The 18,035-nt window shown below is 52.6% G+C and overlaps 1 protein-coding gene across 2 annotated transcripts in view; it reads right to left on the bottom strand.

Annotated features, from left to right (window-relative positions):
- EEIG1 (estrogen-induced osteoclastogenesis regulator 1) overlaps positions 1-18,035 on the bottom strand; it is a 323,245-nt gene that overhangs the window by 70,729 nt on the left and 234,481 nt on the right. For both annotated transcript variants that reach the window (XM_069236930.1, XM_069236931.1), the window contains exons 8-9: positions 4,553-4,742; positions 1,334-1,455 (exon numbers count right to left, since the gene is read on the bottom strand). In XM_069236930.1, the coding sequence (XP_069093031.1) occupies positions 1,334-1,455; positions 4,553-4,742 (312 nt within the window). The remainder of the gene's footprint in view (positions 1-1,333; positions 1,456-4,552; positions 4,743-18,035) is intronic.

The raw sequence follows: 18,035 nt of genomic DNA, 5'->3' as shown, positions 1-18,035 counted from the left end.
CTCTGCAGTAAAGAGCTTCTCTGCTGTCTCGCTCTGCAATAAAGAGCTTCTCTGCTGTCTCTCATCCTGCAGTAAAGAGCTTCTCTGCTGTCTCGCCCTGCAGTAAAGAGCTTCTCTGCTGTCTCACTCTGCAGTAAAGAGCTTCTCTGCTGTCTCGCTCTGCAGTAAAGAGCTTCTCTGCTGTCTCTCACTCTGCAGAAAAGAGCTTCTCTGCTGTCTCGCTCGGCAGTAAAGAGCTTCTCTGCTGTCTCGCTCTGCAGTAAAGAGCTTCTCTGCTGTCTCGCTCTGCAGTAAAGAGCTTCTCTGCTGTCTCGCTCTGCAATGAAGAGCTTCTCTGCTGTCTCGCTCTGCAATAAAGAGCTTCTCTGCTGTCTCGCTCTGCAATAAAGAGCTTCTCTGCTGTCTCTCATCCTGCAGTAAAGAGCTTCTCTGCTGTCTCGCCCTGCAGTAAAGAGCTTCTCTGCTGTCTCACTCTGCAGTAAAGAGCTTCTCTGCTGTCTCACTCTGCAGTAAAGAGCTTCTCTGCTGTCTCGCTCTGCAGTAAAGAGCTTCTCTGCTGTCTCTCACTCTGCAGAAAAGAGCTTCTCTGCTGTCTCGCTCGGCAGTAAAGAGTTTCTCTGCTGTCTCGCTCTGCAGTAAAGAGTTTCTCTGCTGTCTTGCTCTGCAGTAAAGTGCTTCTCTGCTGTCTCTCACTCTCCAGTAAAGAGCTTCTCTGCTGTCTCACCCTACAGTAAAGAGCTTCTCTGCTGTCTCGCCCTGCAGTAAAGAGCTTCTCTGCTGTCTCGCCCTGCAGTAAAGAGCTTCTCTGCTGTCTCACCCTGCAGTAAAGAGCTTCTCTGCTGTCTCGCTCTGCAGTAAAGAGCTTCTCTGCTGTCTCTCAATCTGCAGTAAAGAGCTTCTCTGCTGTCTCGCTCTGCAGTAAAGAGCTTCTCTGCTGTCTCACCCTGCAGTAAAGAGCTTCTCTGCTATCTCGCCCTGCAGTAAAGAGCTTCTCTGCTGTCTCGCCCTGCAGTAAAGAGCGTCTCTGCAGTCTCACCCTGCAGTAAAGAGCTTCTCTGCTGTCTCTCACTCTGCAGTAAAGAGCTTCTCTGCTGTCTCTCACTCTGCAGTAAAGAGCTTCTCTGCTGTCTCACTCTGCCGTAAAGAGCTTCTCTGCTGTCTCGCTCTGCAGTAAAGAGCTTCTCTGCTGTCTCGCTCTGCAGTAAAGTGCTTCTGGGGAATGTCTCACTTCCACTGAGGAAGACAAGGAGTACCACTGCCCTCATCCCCACCTCCAGGCCCAAAAGACTCCCACCTTGCTGACCCTTAACCCCTACCTGTCGCCTCCACATACCTTCATTGTCGCCGACATCAGTGAAATCTTGACTCTGGACGATCTTCTCCACGATGTCATCAGCATCAATACGTGTGTCATCAACCCAGGAGGGGCGACTTTCTACCGAGCTGGTCTTCCTCCTACAAAGAAAAATGCATGACTGATGAAATGAGCAGCATCCATACCAGCAGCCACGTAACAAGCAGCATCAGTGCCATCAGTCATGTAATGAGCAGCATCAGCGCCAGCGGCCATCTAATGAGCAGCATCTGTGCCAGCAGCCATGTAAAGTGCAGCATCAGCGCCAGTAGCCATGTCATGAGCAGCATCTGTGCCAGCAGCATCTAATGAGCAGCATCAGTGCCTGCAGCATCTAATGAGCAGCATCAGCGCCAACAGCCATGTAATGAGCAGCATCTGTGCCAGCAGCCATGTAACGAGCAGCATCAGCGCCAGCAGCCATGTAATGAGCAGCATCTGTGCCAGCAGCCACGTCATGAGCAGCATCAGCGCCAGCAGCCATGTCATGAGCAGCATCAGCGCCAGCGGCCATGTAATGAGCAGCAGCAGTACCAGCAGCCATGTAATGAGCAGCATCAGTGCCAGCGGCCATGTAATGAGCAGCGCCAGCAGCCATGTAACGAGCAGCATCTGTGCCAGCAGCCATGTCATGAGCAGCATCAGTGCCAGCAGCCATGTCATGAGCAGCATCAGCGCCAGCGGCCATGTAATGAGCAGCAGCAGCAGCCATGTAATGAGCAGCATCTGTACCAGCAGCCATGTCATGAGCAGCATCAGTGCCAGCAGCCATGTAATGAGCAGCATCAGCGCCAGCGGCCATGTAATGAGCAGCAGCAGTACCAGCAGCCATGTAATGAGCAGCATCAGTGCCAGCAGCCATGTAATGAGCATCTGTGCCAGCAGCCATGTAATGAGCAGCATTTGTGCCAGCAGCCACGTAACGAGCAGCATCAGTGCCAGCAGCCATGTAATGAGAAGCATCAGCGCCAGCGGCCATGTAATGAGCAGCGCCAGCAGCCATGTAATGAGCAGCATCTGTGCCAGCAGCCATGTCATGAGCAGCATCAGTGCCAGCAGCCATGTCATGAGCAGCATCAGCGCCAGCGGCCATGTAATGAGCAGCGCTAGCAGCCATGTAATGAGCAGCATCTGTGCCAGCAGCCATGTCATGAGCAACGCCAGCGGCCATGTAATGAGCAGCATCTTTGCCAGCAGCATCTAATGAGCAGCATCAGTGCCAGTGGCCATGTAATGAGCAGCATCTGTGCCAGCCACGTCATAAGCAGCATCTGTGCCAGCAGCAATGTAATGAGCAGCATCAGTGCCAGCAGCCGTGTAATGTACATCAGCAGCCATCTAATGAGCAGCATCAGTGCCAGCAGTATCTAATGAGCAGCATCAGTGCCAGCAGCATCTAATGAGCAGCATCAGCGCCAGCAGCCAGGTCATGAGCAGCATCAGCGCCAGCAGCCAGGTCATGAGCAGCATCAGCGCCAGCGGCCATGTAATGAGCAGCATCTAATGAGCAGCATCAGCGCCAACAGCCATGTAAAGTGCAGCATCAGCGCCAGCGGCCATGTAATGAGCAGCATCTGTGCCAGCAGCATCTAATGAGCAGCATCAGTGCCTGCAGCATCTAATGAGCAGCATCAGCGCCAACAGCCATGTAATGAGCAGCATCTGTGCCAGCAGCGATGTAACGAGCAGCATCAGCGCCAGCAGCCATGTAATGTGCAGCATCTGTGCCAGCAGCCACATCATGAGCAGCATCAGCGCCAGTGGCCATGTAATGAGCAGCGCCAGCAGCCATGTAATGAGCAGCATCTGTGCCAGCAGCCATGTCATGAGCAGCATCAGTGCCAGCAGCCATGTCATGAGCAGCATCAGCGCCAGCGGCCATGTCATGAGCAGCAGCAGTACCAGCAGCCATGTAATGAGAAGCATCAGTGCCAGCAGCCATGTAATGAGCATCTGTGCCAGCAGCCATGTAATGAGAAGCATCTGTGCCAGCAGCCACGTAACGAGCAGCATCAGTGCCAGCAGTCATGTAATGAGCAGCATCAGCGCCAGCGGCCATGTAATGAGCAGCGCCAGCAGCCATGTAATGAGCAGCATCTGTGCCAGCAGCCATGTCATGAGCAGCATCAGTGCCAGCAGCCATGTCATGAGCAGCATCAGCGCCAGCGGCCACGTAATGAGCAGCAGCACTACCAGCAGCCATGTAATGAGCAGCATCAGTGCCAGCAGCCATGTAATGAGCAGCATCAGTGCCAGCAGCCATGTAATGAGCATCTGTGCCAGCAGCCATGTAATGAGCAGCATTTGTGCCAGCAGCCACGTAACGAGCAGCATCAGTGCCAGAAGCCATGTAATGAGCTGCATCAGCGCCAGCGGCCATGTAATGAGCAGCGCCAGCAGCCATGTAATGAGCAGCATCTGTGCCAGCAGCCATGTCATGAGCAGCATCAGTGCCAGCAGCCATGTCATGAGCAGCATCAGCGCCAGCGGCCATGTAATGAGCAGCGCCAGCGGCCATGTAATGAGCAGCATCTGTGCCAGCATCCATGTCATGAGCAGCGCCAGCGGCCATGTAACAAGCAGCATCTGTGCCAGCAGCATCTAATGAGCAGCATCAGTGCCAGCGGCCATGTAATGAGCAGCATCTGTGCCTGCCACGTCATAAGCAGCATCTGTGCCAGCAGCAATGTAATGAGCAGCATCAGTGCCAGCAGCCGTGTAATGTACATTAGCAGCCATCTAATGAGCAGCATCAGTGCCAGCAGTATCTGATGAGCAGCATCAGTGCCAGCAGCATCTAATGAGCAGCATCAGCGCCAACAGCCATGTAATGAGCAGCATCTGTGCCAGCAGCATCTAATGAGCAGCATCAGTGCCAGCAGCATCTAATGAGCAGCATCAGTGCCAGCAGCATCTAATGAGCAGCATCAACGCCAACAGCCATGTAAAGTGCAGCATCAGCAGCCATTTATGGACAGCATCACTACCAGGGAATATATAAGGGGCTGCATCACTCACTGCTCATTGAATCATTCACTCCAAGCTCCATGCACTGGACCCTTCACTCCAGCACTGTTTTCTTTCCGTTCATATGTTCCAAGATGGAAACACAAAACAAAGTCCCACAGACGGGATCTGCAGACAGATGTAACAACGCTTTACAGATAATACATTCATTTCTGTCTTTCCCTCCCTTACCGGAGTGCTCGCTCACTTAAAAGAGAGGGTCTCAGTGGACGCGGTGGCCTGTCTGGCTTGTGCTCCCTCTCACCCTCGGAGGCTTCTGTGTTAAGGCCCAGGCCCCCTGAGGCACTGCTGCTGGTGGATGTGTTCCTGCGGTGGGTGAGGTCCGACAGGCTGGAGGAGCGAGAGTGCTCGGTGCTGTAACCTACAAGGATGAGAAACAGTCTCTTCGTCATTGAGGGCAGAAGGAAGGAACAGTGGAGGGAAGAGCATGTCACAATAACAGACCGCACACAGGGTGATAGGAGGGCCAGACATGAACTGAGGGCACATAGGGTGATAGGAGGGCCAGACATGAACAGAGGGCACACTGGGTGATGAGGGTTGGCCATGGCTGGGTGCAGGGAAGAGTGCACATGAGGTGATAAGAGAGCCAGGCATGACACATGAACTGAGGCCACACAGGGTGATAGAAGGAGCAGGCATAGCTGAGTGCAGGGAAGAGGGCACACAGGGTGATGAGTGTCGGGCATGGCTGGGTGCAGTGAAGAGGGCACACAGGGTGATAGAAGGAGCAGGCATAGCTGGGTGCAGGGAAGAGGGCACACAGGGTGATAGAAGGAGCAGGCATGGCTGGGTGCAGGGAAGAGGGCACACAGGGTGATAGGGTCAGGCATGGCTGGGTGCAGGGAAGAGGGCACACAGGGTGATAGGGTCAGGCAAGGGTGGGTGCAGGGAAGAGGGCACACAGGGTGATGAGTGTTGGGCATGGCTGGGTGCAGGGAAGAGGGCACACAGGGTGATAGGGTCAGGCATGGCTGGGTGCAGGGAAGCGGGCACACAGGGTGATGAGGGGCGGCATGGCTAGGTGCAGGGAAGAGGGCACACAGGGTGATAGGGTCAGGCATAGCTGGGTGCAGGGAAGAGGGCACACAGGGTGATAGAAGGAGCAGGCATGGCTGGGTGCAGGGAAGAGGGCACACAGGGTGATAGGGTCAGGCATGGCTGGGTGCAGGGAAGAGGGCACACAGGGTGATAAAAGGAGCAGGCATGGCTGGGTGAAGGGAAGAGGGCACATGAGGTGATAGCAGGGTCAGGGATGAGGGACATGAGACAAGAGTGCTCAGTGCAGTAACCTCTAAGGACCTCTCATGAACTAGCACTAAGGAGGGCCACTCGTTACTTGTAGAGATGGGCTGGCAGGGATTCATATATTTAAGATATAAAAGTCCAGCGCCCAGAGGGAGGAAGGGTGACATTTGGCTGAATGTGGTTAAATGTTTGGCCACTGGAGGTTAAGTGATGCTGGATCAGACCTGAGCCAGGTCCACCCCCTCCTCTGCCTCGTTTATTTGCCCTCAAGCTTTCTCAAGTGTGGGTGCTCTGTGTTATAGAAGTAACAAGAACAGGCAGTGAAAAAAGCTCCTGCTCACTTTCCTTTACTGAATGCAACAATCAGTGAAAAAGGAGCACACTACCACGATCCATGGCCATTTTACACGCCCTTCTCACATCCGTGTGGAACAAAACTTTGAGGTTTATTTTTAAGAACCCTAACCTGCTCAGGCTAGTTAGTGGCATGCTTCATCATCAGGTTCCCAGAACCTGGGATCTGAGGGACCAGCGCAGGCTCGGGGCACGCCCATCACTGAGTTTATACATTGTCCTAGGTTACCATCAATAAAATCACCATAATTGGTGGGAAACCTAGAGGCTATTTCAAAAGCACCTTTCCACCTCAACTGAGTCTCACCAGACAAGGCCCGCTCGGCTCTAATCAGGTCCTCCGAGCCCCGGCCTGCCTGAAGCTTTAGTAGACTCTGGGGGTCATTACGAGCGCCGCCCGCCAAGCGGTAACCGGCGTGCACTCCTGCAGACCCCATTACAACATCCCCGCTGGCCCGGCGGGCGCAAACCAAGTTTACGCCCGCCAGCCCAGTGGGGATGAGGCCGAAACATAGGAGCCGGCTCCTAATGGAGCCGGCGGTGTTGCGGCCGTGCGACGGGTGCAGTAGCACCCGTCGCGCTTTTCACTGTCTGCTGTGCAGACAGTGAAAAGCTGGCCGGGGCCCTGTTAGGGGGCCCCTGCACTGCCCATGCCAGTGGCATGGGCAGTGCAGGGGCCCCCAGGGGCCCCAGGAAACCCCTTACCGCCAGCCTCTTCCTGGCAGTGAAACCGCCAGAAACAGGCTGGCGGTAGGGGGGTCATAATCCCCAGGGCAGCGCTGCCCTGGCGGATTATCACCGCCGGGGCTAAAACGGCGGGAAACCGCCGGCCCGTCATAATACTGGTCTCCGTACCGCCAGCCTGTTGGCGGTACGGACGCCACATTACCCCTGGCGGTCTCTGACCGCCAGGGTCGTAATGACCACCTATATCACATATTCTTTGTCCAAGAACCGGGCACACTCTTTATGGGTCCCCTCACGTTAGACCATTTATACTTCTTTATCAACATACAAGGTGATATTTACACATTTACTGGCAGAACTTGGGCTAAACAATGAAGAATTCTCTCCACACAGACATCTTCTATGTCTGATCTACAAGCTCACTGGCTGTACTTATTCAAGGAGCCATGATTGATCGAGGATGCTTACTTACCCGTGGGTCAAGGTACTAGTTCCCCAGTGTTTTTACTCATTCATCAATCAATTGGGTTCTATATTGACTCTCCCATTTTATTTTTAAATCAACAACTCGACAGACCGCACATATTTTCACATATTTTCATATACAGGTGCATCTATTGGGAGGCACTATCCTCTGCTCAGGCCTTCTGTCCTGATGAAGTGCCTCAGCTGTATGGCTCTGAAACATCTGAACCTGTACTCACTAACTGATCCAAACATATCAAGGTGTATTCTTAATCTGTACAGCATTACCTATTAAAGACTCTACACCCAGAGATGCATTTTAACAAACCTCTGTGGGTTAAACACCCGTCTGTTTTTCAGGACAGTTATTGTCTTTAGCATCTCGCTAACCACTTCACAGATTTAGTTCAGGGTGAGATATCTGTAGGACACTCCTTTGCCCCACAGTGGTAGGGGCTTGTGGGTGCTATAAAGCACTGTATTCGTGTCCACTCGGGCACACACTAGGAAGCCTGACATAAAGGAAGCCCAGGGCACAGTAGATGTACTTGTGTCCTGTGGGAAAGTACCCACTTTTTGGCATGGTTACCCCCACTTTTTGCCTGTTAGTGTGTTTTGACTGTGTTCACTGGGATCCTGCTAACCAGGACCCCAGTGACTGTGGCCTCTCCCTCTAGATTTGGTCGCTTAGGACTTTGCACACCCCACAATTGGCATTCTGGTGCACCCATATAAGTCCCTAGTTTATGGTACTTAGGTACCCAGGGCATTGGGACATCAGGGGTTCCCCATGGGCTGCAGCATGTATTGTGCCACCCCTGGGAGCCCATGCAAAGTGTGTCTACTGGCCTGCCATTGCAGCCTGCGTGAAAAGGTGCATGCACCCTTTCACTACTGGTCACTGCACCAGGTCACTGAGTCACCCTTATGGTAGGCCCTCCTAGCCCAGAGGGTGTGCGGGCACCCCTGCATGGGCAGAAGTGGCCCAACAAACTTCAGCTCCATTACACTGGACATCGCAAGTGCTGGGAAGCCATTTTAGCCATGTATGGGACACAGGTCACCTGTGTCCACCTACATCATAATAATAATAACTCCGAACATTGGCATGTTTGGTATCAAACATGTCGGAATCATACCCCAACCCAGCATTGGCTGTATGATTCCATGCACCCTGGGGGCTCCTAAGAGGACCCCCAGCATTGCTCCTACCAGTCTACTGGGGTTTTCCGGGCAGCCCACGCTGCTGCCACTCTTCAGACAGGTTTCTGCCCTCCTGCTGCTTGACCAGCTCAAGCCCAGGAAAGCAGGACAAAGGATGTCCTGCGGGAGAGGGAGGTAACACCCTCTCCCTTGGAAATAGGTGTTATATGTCTTGGGAGGGGTAGCCTCCCCAAGCAACCAGTATGCTTTGAAGGGCACATTTGGTGCCCTCCTTGCATGAACCGGTTTGCACCAGTTCAGGAACCCCAGGTTCCTGCTCTGGTGTGAAATTGGGCAATGGAAAGGGGAGTGCTCAGAACTCCTCCAGGTGGCCACTTGATTCTGCCATCTTGAATCCAAGGTGGGCAGAGGCCCCTGGGAGCATCTGAGTGGCCTGGCCAGGCCAGGTAGGTGATGTCACAGCCCCCTCCTGATAGGTGGTCATCCTGCTAGGTGACCAATCCCCCTCCCGGGCTTCTTAGGGTCTCCCTCTTGATTGGGTCTTCAGATTCGACGTGCAAGATTCCAGAAGAACTCCTCTGCATCATTTACTTCATCTTCTGGTCACTAGGACTGCAACTGGACCCTCCAGGAACCGACAATCTGCAACTACACCATCGACTCCGCTCTGCAACATTGTATCTCCAGCTCCTTCCAGCAACTGCAACATTTCCCCGGCCGTGCGTCCTCTGAGGGCGAAGAGGCTTCAGCCTGCAGAAGAAGTAAGAAGGACTCTGCCTTGGAGTGAAGGAGTCACACCCCTGCCTCCGCAGCCACCACCTGCAACGACGACCGGCTGTGCAGATCCTCTCTCCTCCGGAACTGCGTGGATTCTGCATCACAGGTGGTGGGTCTCGAATGGTCCCCTTGGTCCCCTTTACCAGCTGCCCCACTTGGGAGACGGTAAGCCATTGCCACTCCTTGCAGGACAGTATCCCTGTACACCCGACTCTTGCAGCTACCAAGGCTTGTTTGTTCCTCCTCCAAGGGATCTTCAGGCTCCATGTAGCCCCGGACCCCCAGCACTCCTTCCTGCAAAGCAGTTAGTGCCTGCTGCTCCAGCAACGTGGGACTCCTCTTCAGGTGTGCTGAGTGGACCTCACTGCGACTCCTGTGCCTGCTGCTCCAGCGACGTGGGACTCCTCTTCAGGTGTGCTGTGGGCCTCACTGTGACTCCTGTGCCTGCTGCTCCAGCGACGTGGGACTCCTCTTCAGGTGTGCTGAGTGGGCCTCACTGCGACTCTTCTGCCTGCTGCTCCAGCAACGTGGGACTCCTCTTCAGGTGTGCTGAGTGGACCTCACTGCGACTCCTCTGCCTGCTGCTCCAGCGACGTGGGACTCCTTTCCAGGTGTGCTGTGTGGGCCTCACTGCGACTCCTGCGCCTGCGGGTAACCTGTGGGGGCTGTCTCCTCTTCTTGTGAGTCTCCCAGTTGCTGAGGGTCACCCCAGACTCCCCTCTTTGGGTTGAGTCCCATAGACCCTGCTGGTCCTCTTGAGCCTTGCAAAACCTTCTTCTCCGACTCTTGCATTTGCCAAGGCTTGCTGGTGGTTTTCCAGCACCACAGACTGACTGCATCACGACTGCCAACGTGGGACATCACTTGCATCACTACTGGAACTCCTCTTCTGCTCCGGTGCTGCACTGCTGGTCTTCTTCATCCACCATCAACCTTGTCCTGCATCTACAGAAGGGTAGGTAATGGCTCCTGCCACAGCTGGACACTCCATCATGAACTCGACTTGGTCCCCTTCCTTTGCAGGTCCTCTTCTGTCAGGGTCCACCTTTGGGTCTTTCCACTCTTGTCTGGGTCTTGCACAATCCTTTTCCAAAGTTCTCCTGTTGATTTGTGGGAAAACCAGGTACTTACCTCTGCTCTCCTGGTCGCTGAGGGCCACTCTGGTACTTACCTCTTGGGGTTCCTAATTCCTTTACTGATTCCACTTCCTTGGGTGGGGGCCTGCCTTTCACATTCCACTTTTTTAGTATATGGTTTGGCCCTCCCCATGGGCCCTCACTATTTGCTATTGCTTTTACCAATGCCTATTGCTTTTTATGCGATTTCCTGATTGCTAATGTGTATATAATGAACGAGTTACTTACCTTCGGTAACGACTCTTCTGGTGGATATATTAGCTACCTGTGGATTCCTCACCTAATGAATTCTCCCATGGCGCCAGCATTCGACGGAAATCTTATTCCTAGCTTCTGCACGTCGACGAGGACATCACATTAGCCCACGCGATGCCGTCTGACGTCATACAGGCAATAAGAGGTCCTCGCCGACGTGCCGACGTCAGTACCAACATTTTTTACGTGCATGAGAACAATAACCCAATGCAATGAAAGATCAAGGCAACATCCCATAACATTGTAAATCACACAACATTGCAATGGAATGGCTGTAGATTTAATATAACTCCTTTTTTTTTTGTTTTTTTTTTTTAAATCAAAACAAATATATACTAATTATGTATATACACAAAGATATATATATATATATATATATATATATATATATATACACAAGTATTCATATATACAAAATCCATTGCAGTCTTAAAGACCAAGAGGAGCACACTCAAGGATTACTTGGTAAGACCAAAAAGGCAACGGGAAGGCGGGTGGGACCGTGAGGAATCCACAGGTAGCTAATGTATCCACCAGAAAAGTCGTTACCGAAGGTAAGTAACTCGTTCTTCTGATGGATACAACTACTTGTGGATTCCTCACCTAATAAATAGAGTCCCAACACAGTACCGCGCCCGGAGGTGGGTGCCTGAATGGTCAAACCAAGAAATCCTGCAGCACTGACCGTGCAAAATGGCCATCCCTTCTGACCTCAGAGTCCAAGCAGTAATGCTTCGCAAAAGTGTGAAGGGACGACCAAGTTGCGGCCTTGCAGATGTCGACAACAGGAACACCCCTAGCCAAGGCCGAAGAGGCCGACTTAGCCCTGGTGGAATGAGCTCTAATACCATCAGGAGGATCCTTCTTTGCTAAAGAGTAACACATTTTAATGCAAAGAACAACCCACCTGGAGAGTGTTCTCTTGTGGACTGCCTTTCCTCTCCTCTTGCCCACGTATCCGATGAACAGCTGGTCCTCCAGCCTGAAATCCTTCGTTCTATCAATGTAGAAACTCAACGCCCTCTTTGGGTCCAATCGATGTAGTCTCTCTTCCTCTTTCGAAGGATGAGGCAGAGGATAGAACGTGGACAAAGTGATTGTCTGGGCCAAATGGAAGGGTGAAACAACCTTCGGGAGGAAAGCAGCCTTGGTCCTCAACACCACCTTATCCCCATAAAAAGATGTATAAGGGGGTTTTACCGATAAGGCCTGCAACTCACTCACTCTCCCTGCAGAAGTTATAGCAACCAGGAAAACTGTTTTAATAACCAAATACCTTAAGGGGCAAGAATGCATAGGCTCAAAAGGGGACCCCATAAGGAAAGTGAGGACCAAGGACAAATCCCATTGAGGCATAACGAATAGTTTTGGAGGATATTTATTTAGAAGACCTTTCAAGAATCGAAGAACAATAGGGGATTTAAATAACGAAGGTTGGTCTGGAAGACAAATGAAGGCTGACAAGGCAGACAAATAACCTTTAATAGTAGCCACTGCACAACCTTCTTGCGCTAGTGACAAAGCAAAAGACAAAACATCTGAGAGATGAGCATGTAAGGGATCAATCTGTCTCTCTCCACACCACATAACAAATTTAGACCACCTATTAGCGTAGATAGATTTAGTGGAGTGTCGCCTGGCCGCTAATATAACATCCACTACATCAGGCGGGAGAGAGAAGGAACTCAGGTTGCCCCGTTCAATCTCCAGGCATGTAGGTGCAGACTCTGGAGGTTGGGGTGTAAAACCTTCCCCTGCGACTGCGAGAGGAGGTCTGCCCTGAGAGGGAGACGGAGCGGAGGGCACAGCGAGAGTTGGAGAAGGTCGGAATACCACACCCTCCTTGGCCAATCCGGAGCTATTAAGATGACTTGAGCCCGGTCTTGGCGAATTTTCCTCAATACTCGAGGAATCAAGGGTATGGGGGGAAACGCGTAAAGCAACTGGTCGCACCAGGTTATCTGAAACGCGTCCCCCAACGCTCCCTGCACCGGATACTGGAGGCTGCAGAAAAACGGACAGTGCGCGTTCTCCCGAGTGGCAAACATATCTATCCGAGGAAACCCCCACATCTGGAAGATTAAACGGACTTGATCTGGATGGAGACGCAACTCGTGGTCGGCCGAGAAATGGCGACTGAGACTGTCTGCACGCGCGTTCAAGACTCCGGCCAGATGATTTGCTACCAAGCAAATCTGATGGTCCTTTGCCCAGGACCATAGTCGAAGAGCTTCTCTGCAGAGAAGGTACGACCCTACTCCTCCCTGTTTGTTTATGTACCACATCGCGGTAGTATTGTCCGTCAGGACCTGTACTGACTGACCACGAAGAGAAGGGAGGAAGGCCTTGAGAGCCAGACGTACAGCCCGCAACTCCAACAGATTGATATGAAAAATCTGTTCCTCTGGAGACCAAAGCCCTTTGATCTCCAGATCCCCCAGATGAGCTCCCCACCCTAGAGTGGAAGCATCCGTTATAACCGTGGTCACTGATGGTGACTGCGCGAACGGCTTTCCTTGTGAAAGATTGTTGCCCGCAATCCACCACTTCAAGTCCACAGCAGCATCTCTGGAGATCCTGACAGCACCTTCGAGATCTCCTTTGTGTTGAGACCACTGCCTTCGGAGGCACCACTGAAGAGCCCTCATGTGCCAGCGAGCATGGGTGACCAATAGTATGCAGGAGGCAAACAGACCGAGCAGACGAAGGACCTTGAGGACTGGAACTACCGCTCCATTTCGAAACATTGGAACCAACTCCTGAATATCTTGAATCCGCTGAGGCGGAGGAAAGGCTCGATTCAATGTTGTATCCAGTACTGCCCCTATGAACAGGAGGCGCTGAGAGGGATCCAGGTGAGATTTGGGCACGTTCACCGAAAAGCCCAGGTCGAACAACAACTGGGTTGTTGACTGCAGATGAAGCGACACAAGCTCCGGGGACTTGGCTTTGATCAACCAGTCGTCCAAGTAAGGGAATACTGCTATCCCCTTCATTCTGAGCTCTGCCGCAACCACCGACATCACCTTTGTGAAGACTCGAGGTGCTGAAGTAAGACCAAACGGGAGGACCGCAAACTGATAGTGCTGCGACCCTACCACAAACCGGAGATACTTCCTGTGCGACTTGAGTATCGGGATATGAAAATAAGCATCCTGCAAGTCGACAGACACCATCCAATCTCCCTTGTTCAACGCCAAAAGCACCTGAGCTAGGGTCAGCATCTTGAACTTTTCCTGTTTGAGGAACCAATTCAAGATCCTAAGATCCAGGATTGGTCTCAACCGACCATCCTTCTTGGGAATCAGGAAGTACCTTGAGTAACAACCTCGACCCCTTTCCTGCTCTGGGACCAACTCCACTGCGCCCTTTGAAAGGAGGACTTGAACCTCCTGTTCTAACAACAGGAGGTGTTCATCTGAACAATAAGATGGGCAGGGCGGGATGGGGGCGGAAACTCCCGAAAGGGAAGGGTGTAGCCTTTTCCCACAATGCTGATAACCCAAGTGTCCGATGTAATAGTCTCCCACTTGTGGAGAAAATGACGTAACCTCCCCCCTACAGGAGAGGAGTGAGTGGGAATTGGTGGAAGCCTAAGGCTGCTTTCCCTGCTGCACCCCTCCAGAGGACGAGGAAGAGGCAGAGTGCTGCTGAGAGGCTCCCCTGGTGCGGGCCCTACCCCTCCCTCTAAATGATCTATAGGGGAGGGAAGAGGTGGGTTGCTGGAATTTCCCCCGAAAGGAAGAGGAGGAAGAGCCACGCCCAAATCCATGAAACCTCCTGAAAAATCTGGAGGAGGTAGAAGAAGGGGCTTGTAGTCCTAATGATTTGGCTGTGGCCCTGCTTTCTTTGAACCTCTCCAGGGCTGAATCCGCCTTGGCCCCAAACAGTTTGTCCCCATCAAAAGGTGGAGGAAATCATCCTGGTAGAGCCCCAGCTATTCGGATCACAGGTGCAGCAGACAATCATTGCTAGGAAGATGGAGCTATGGGGGAGAATAGTGGACAGGGTCAACGCAGTGGGACAGCATCCCAGAACAAGGGATGACATAAGGAAGAGTACAGAGGACTGGCGGTGGACCCCTACTTTCTCCCCCACAACTAACAACATGGGAGGAGCAAGTCTTGGCCATCATGCATTCTGAGGGCCTTGCAGGAGTAGCAGGAGGACTGGACTCTGGTAAGGCAAATCTTTACTACTATATCCCCCCCCCACCCTACCTGCATGCCATCACATACTCCCACCCTCACCCTCACTCCCATCACTCCACCACCTCCCACACACCCCACCATCACAACCCACCACTCCCACAACCAAGCCCTGCATGCAACAACAATGCATGGACACCCATCACAGACCTGCATGGACACCCATCACCAAAGCATGCCCAATAGAGAGATTCACCCAGGCCACAAAATCACCACTCACACAAGGCGATAATGCAAGCACATCAATACAGGGAAACACACCGATTGCACAAGAAGGCACACACAGATACAATAACAATGCATTTACATCCCAACAGGACCCCTACCCAACGTCACAGGACAGGAGGTGCCAGCCATATCCAGTCCCCCCACAGAAGAGGCCCACAGTGATGACAGCAGCTCTGCATGCCTGGATCACGATGACCAGCCTGGCCCATATGGGACCTCTGGACAGTCGGTTACCCTGCCACAGTCCCAAACCACCGCAGAACCTCCCCCCTCAGGAAACACCAGCACAGCACCCACCCAGCGGACCCATGCCACTGTCCCCAGGACACGTCAATCAGCAGTGTGTCCACCACTACAGGGACCCCAGGCAACCCCACTAACCCAGGACGATCAGGGACCTGGGGTCAGTGGCAGTGGGCACACGGTTCAGGGGACAGAGGCACAGGACAACAGGGAAGCTGGGGGGACTGCTGTGCGACAGGGGGAAGACAGACCCAGGAAACCGACTCTCCAGGAGGCACTCACCACTATCCTGGGAGCATACCACCATTCCCAGGAGACAATGGGCCAGATACTGGACAAGTTGCAGGAGACCCAACGGCTGCAGGAGGGACAGTACCTGGGGATCAGGGATGACCTCACCAAAATATACACCATCCTGGTCACCGTAGCAGAGGTGCTGGCTGATATGGGCAAGACCATAAGGGAGGCAGTGGCACAACAAAGGGCCCCTGACACTAGCCAAATCGAGGAACAGCCTTCTACTTCCGCCGGCCCTAGTCGACAGGAGGCCCCGCCACAGGACCAACAGGCCACCAGCACCCCACCCCCTGCAGAAGGAGAACCAGCCCACAAACGGACCCTGCAATCCAGGCAGAAGACAGAGAACATTGCCAGGACCCCTGCCAGGAAATAAGACTCTCCTGATTGTCATCCTTGTGTCCCACTCTGCCACCCTGTCCACCTTGAAGTGCCATTACTCCCCTTCCTATGCACCATTGGACAATGCACCTGTGATACCAAGAGACTGGACTTTACTATGGACCTTCCTCCACCATGACCCAAGCCCCTTGCACATACCCCTGTACTCATTAGCCCCTAAATAATCACCCTTTAAGCACAAACCAATCTGGAGTCAGTCTGATCTTTCACAAATGTATAATGACAACATTAGTAACAAATAGCAATGTAAATGTTTATTTACTCATACCAATGTATGACACTTGTTGGGCAGCAGTACATATAGCAGAAGGCAGGAAGGAGGTTAAGAGGCTGACTTGTACAATGTCCTACAGTATTCTGAAATGTGAGGAGTTATAGTCTCTTACCTGTGTGTCACTGGAAGTACTGCAGGAAAATGTTCGTTCTGTTGTCAATATCTTCTTCCTCTGCCTCCTCTTCCTCACTGTCCACAGGCTCCACCGTTGCCACAGGACCATCTCCAGGCTCATCCTCCAGCAGAAAAGGCACCTGGCGTCTCAATGCCAGGTTGTGCAACATGCAGCAGGCCACGATGATCTGGCACACCTTCTTCGGTGAGTAGTATAGGGATCCACCTGTGAGATGGAGGCACCGGAACCTGGCCTTCAGGAGGCCGAAAGTCCTCTCAATAATATGCCTAGCTAGTCCATGTGCCTCATTGTAGCGTTCCTCTGCCCTTGTCCTGGCATTCCTCACTGGGGTCAGTAGCCATGAGAGGTTGGGGTAACCAGAGTCACCTGCAAATGTCGAGGGATACCTGTTAGCCAGACACTCACCCTTAGGGACTACCCCACACCCAGACACCTACTCATACTGTGTGGGGACCTTGGGCTCACCTATTAGCCACACCCGGTGCCTCTTGAGTTGGCCCATCACATAAGGGATACTGCTATTCCGCAAGATATAGGCGTCATGCACAGAGCCAGGACACTTGGCATTCACATGGGAGATGTACTGGTCTGCCAAACACACCATCTGCACATTCATCGAATGGTAGCTTTTTCTATTTCTGTACACTTGTTCATTTCTGCGGGGGGGAAACAAATGCCACATGTGTACCATCAATGGCACCAATGATGTTGGGGATATGTCCCAGGGCATAGAAGTCAGCCTTCACTGTGGGCAAATCCTCCACCTGGGGACACACAATGTAGCTGCCCATGTGTTTCAGCAGGGCAGACAACACTCTGGTCAAAACGTTGGAGAACATTGGCTGAGACATCCCTGATGCTATGGCCGCTGTTGTTTGGAAGGAACCACTTGCCAGGAAATGGAGCACTGACAGGGCCTGCACTAGAGGGGGGGATACCTGTGGGATGGCGGATAGCTGAAATCAGGTCTGGCTCCAATTGGGCACACAGCTCTTGGATTGTGGCACAATCAAGTCTGTATGTGATTATAATGCGTCTATCCTCCATTGTCGACAGGTCCACCAAGGGTCTGTACACCGGAGGATGCCGCCATCTCATCAGCTGCCTCAGCGGTTGTAGCCTATGGAGGAGAACGGTGAGCAGAAGGTCATTTACCACATATGTAGCAAAACTGTTTCTGAAGTAATGTTAGTAAATCCGTGTATGACGTAGTTAGTCCGTATATGTGCCAAAATGTGCTGTGATGCAGTTATGTGCCATGGCATGTGCCCCCCTGAAATGGCGGCTGCCTGACTAGTGAGGAGAGACAAGGGGAAATGAGGTAACTGTGCTGGCATTGTGCTGCGTCACTCACTTGATACCTGACATTCAACAGGAGAGGACCTACGCTGCAAGTGCTGCTGTGACCTGAGTCTGGAAGCAACAGTGGCTACCGTGTCTGGGGAAAGGGCCCCTGCCTTCACATCGGAGGAGTTGGAGAAACTGGTGGATGGGGTCCTCACCCAGAACACGCTACTCTACGGTCCTCCAGACAAACAGGTGAGTACACTGTGAGCATGATGCGTGGGCAATGCCTGTTTGAAGTGGTGTGGATGGAAGATACATGTTGGGGGGGGCTGAGGGCTGCATGTGAGGATGGTCAGTGTATGTGTGTCAGGGCATGGTTGGGAACTGGTGGGCAATGAGTATGACGGTCCGGACGGGTGAGTAATTTCCTTTCCTCCTGTACCTTTCCTCTAGGTCAGCACCCACCAGAAGAAGGGTGTTTGGCGTGCCATCG

The sequence above is a fragment of the Pleurodeles waltl genome, chromosome 6, assembly GCF_031143425.1.
Source record: "Pleurodeles waltl isolate 20211129_DDA chromosome 6, aPleWal1.hap1.20221129, whole genome shotgun sequence".
NCBI classification, from domain to species: domain Eukaryota; kingdom Metazoa; phylum Chordata; class Amphibia; order Caudata; family Salamandridae; genus Pleurodeles; species Pleurodeles waltl.
This window is presented reverse-complemented; position numbering and strand designations above follow the sequence as displayed.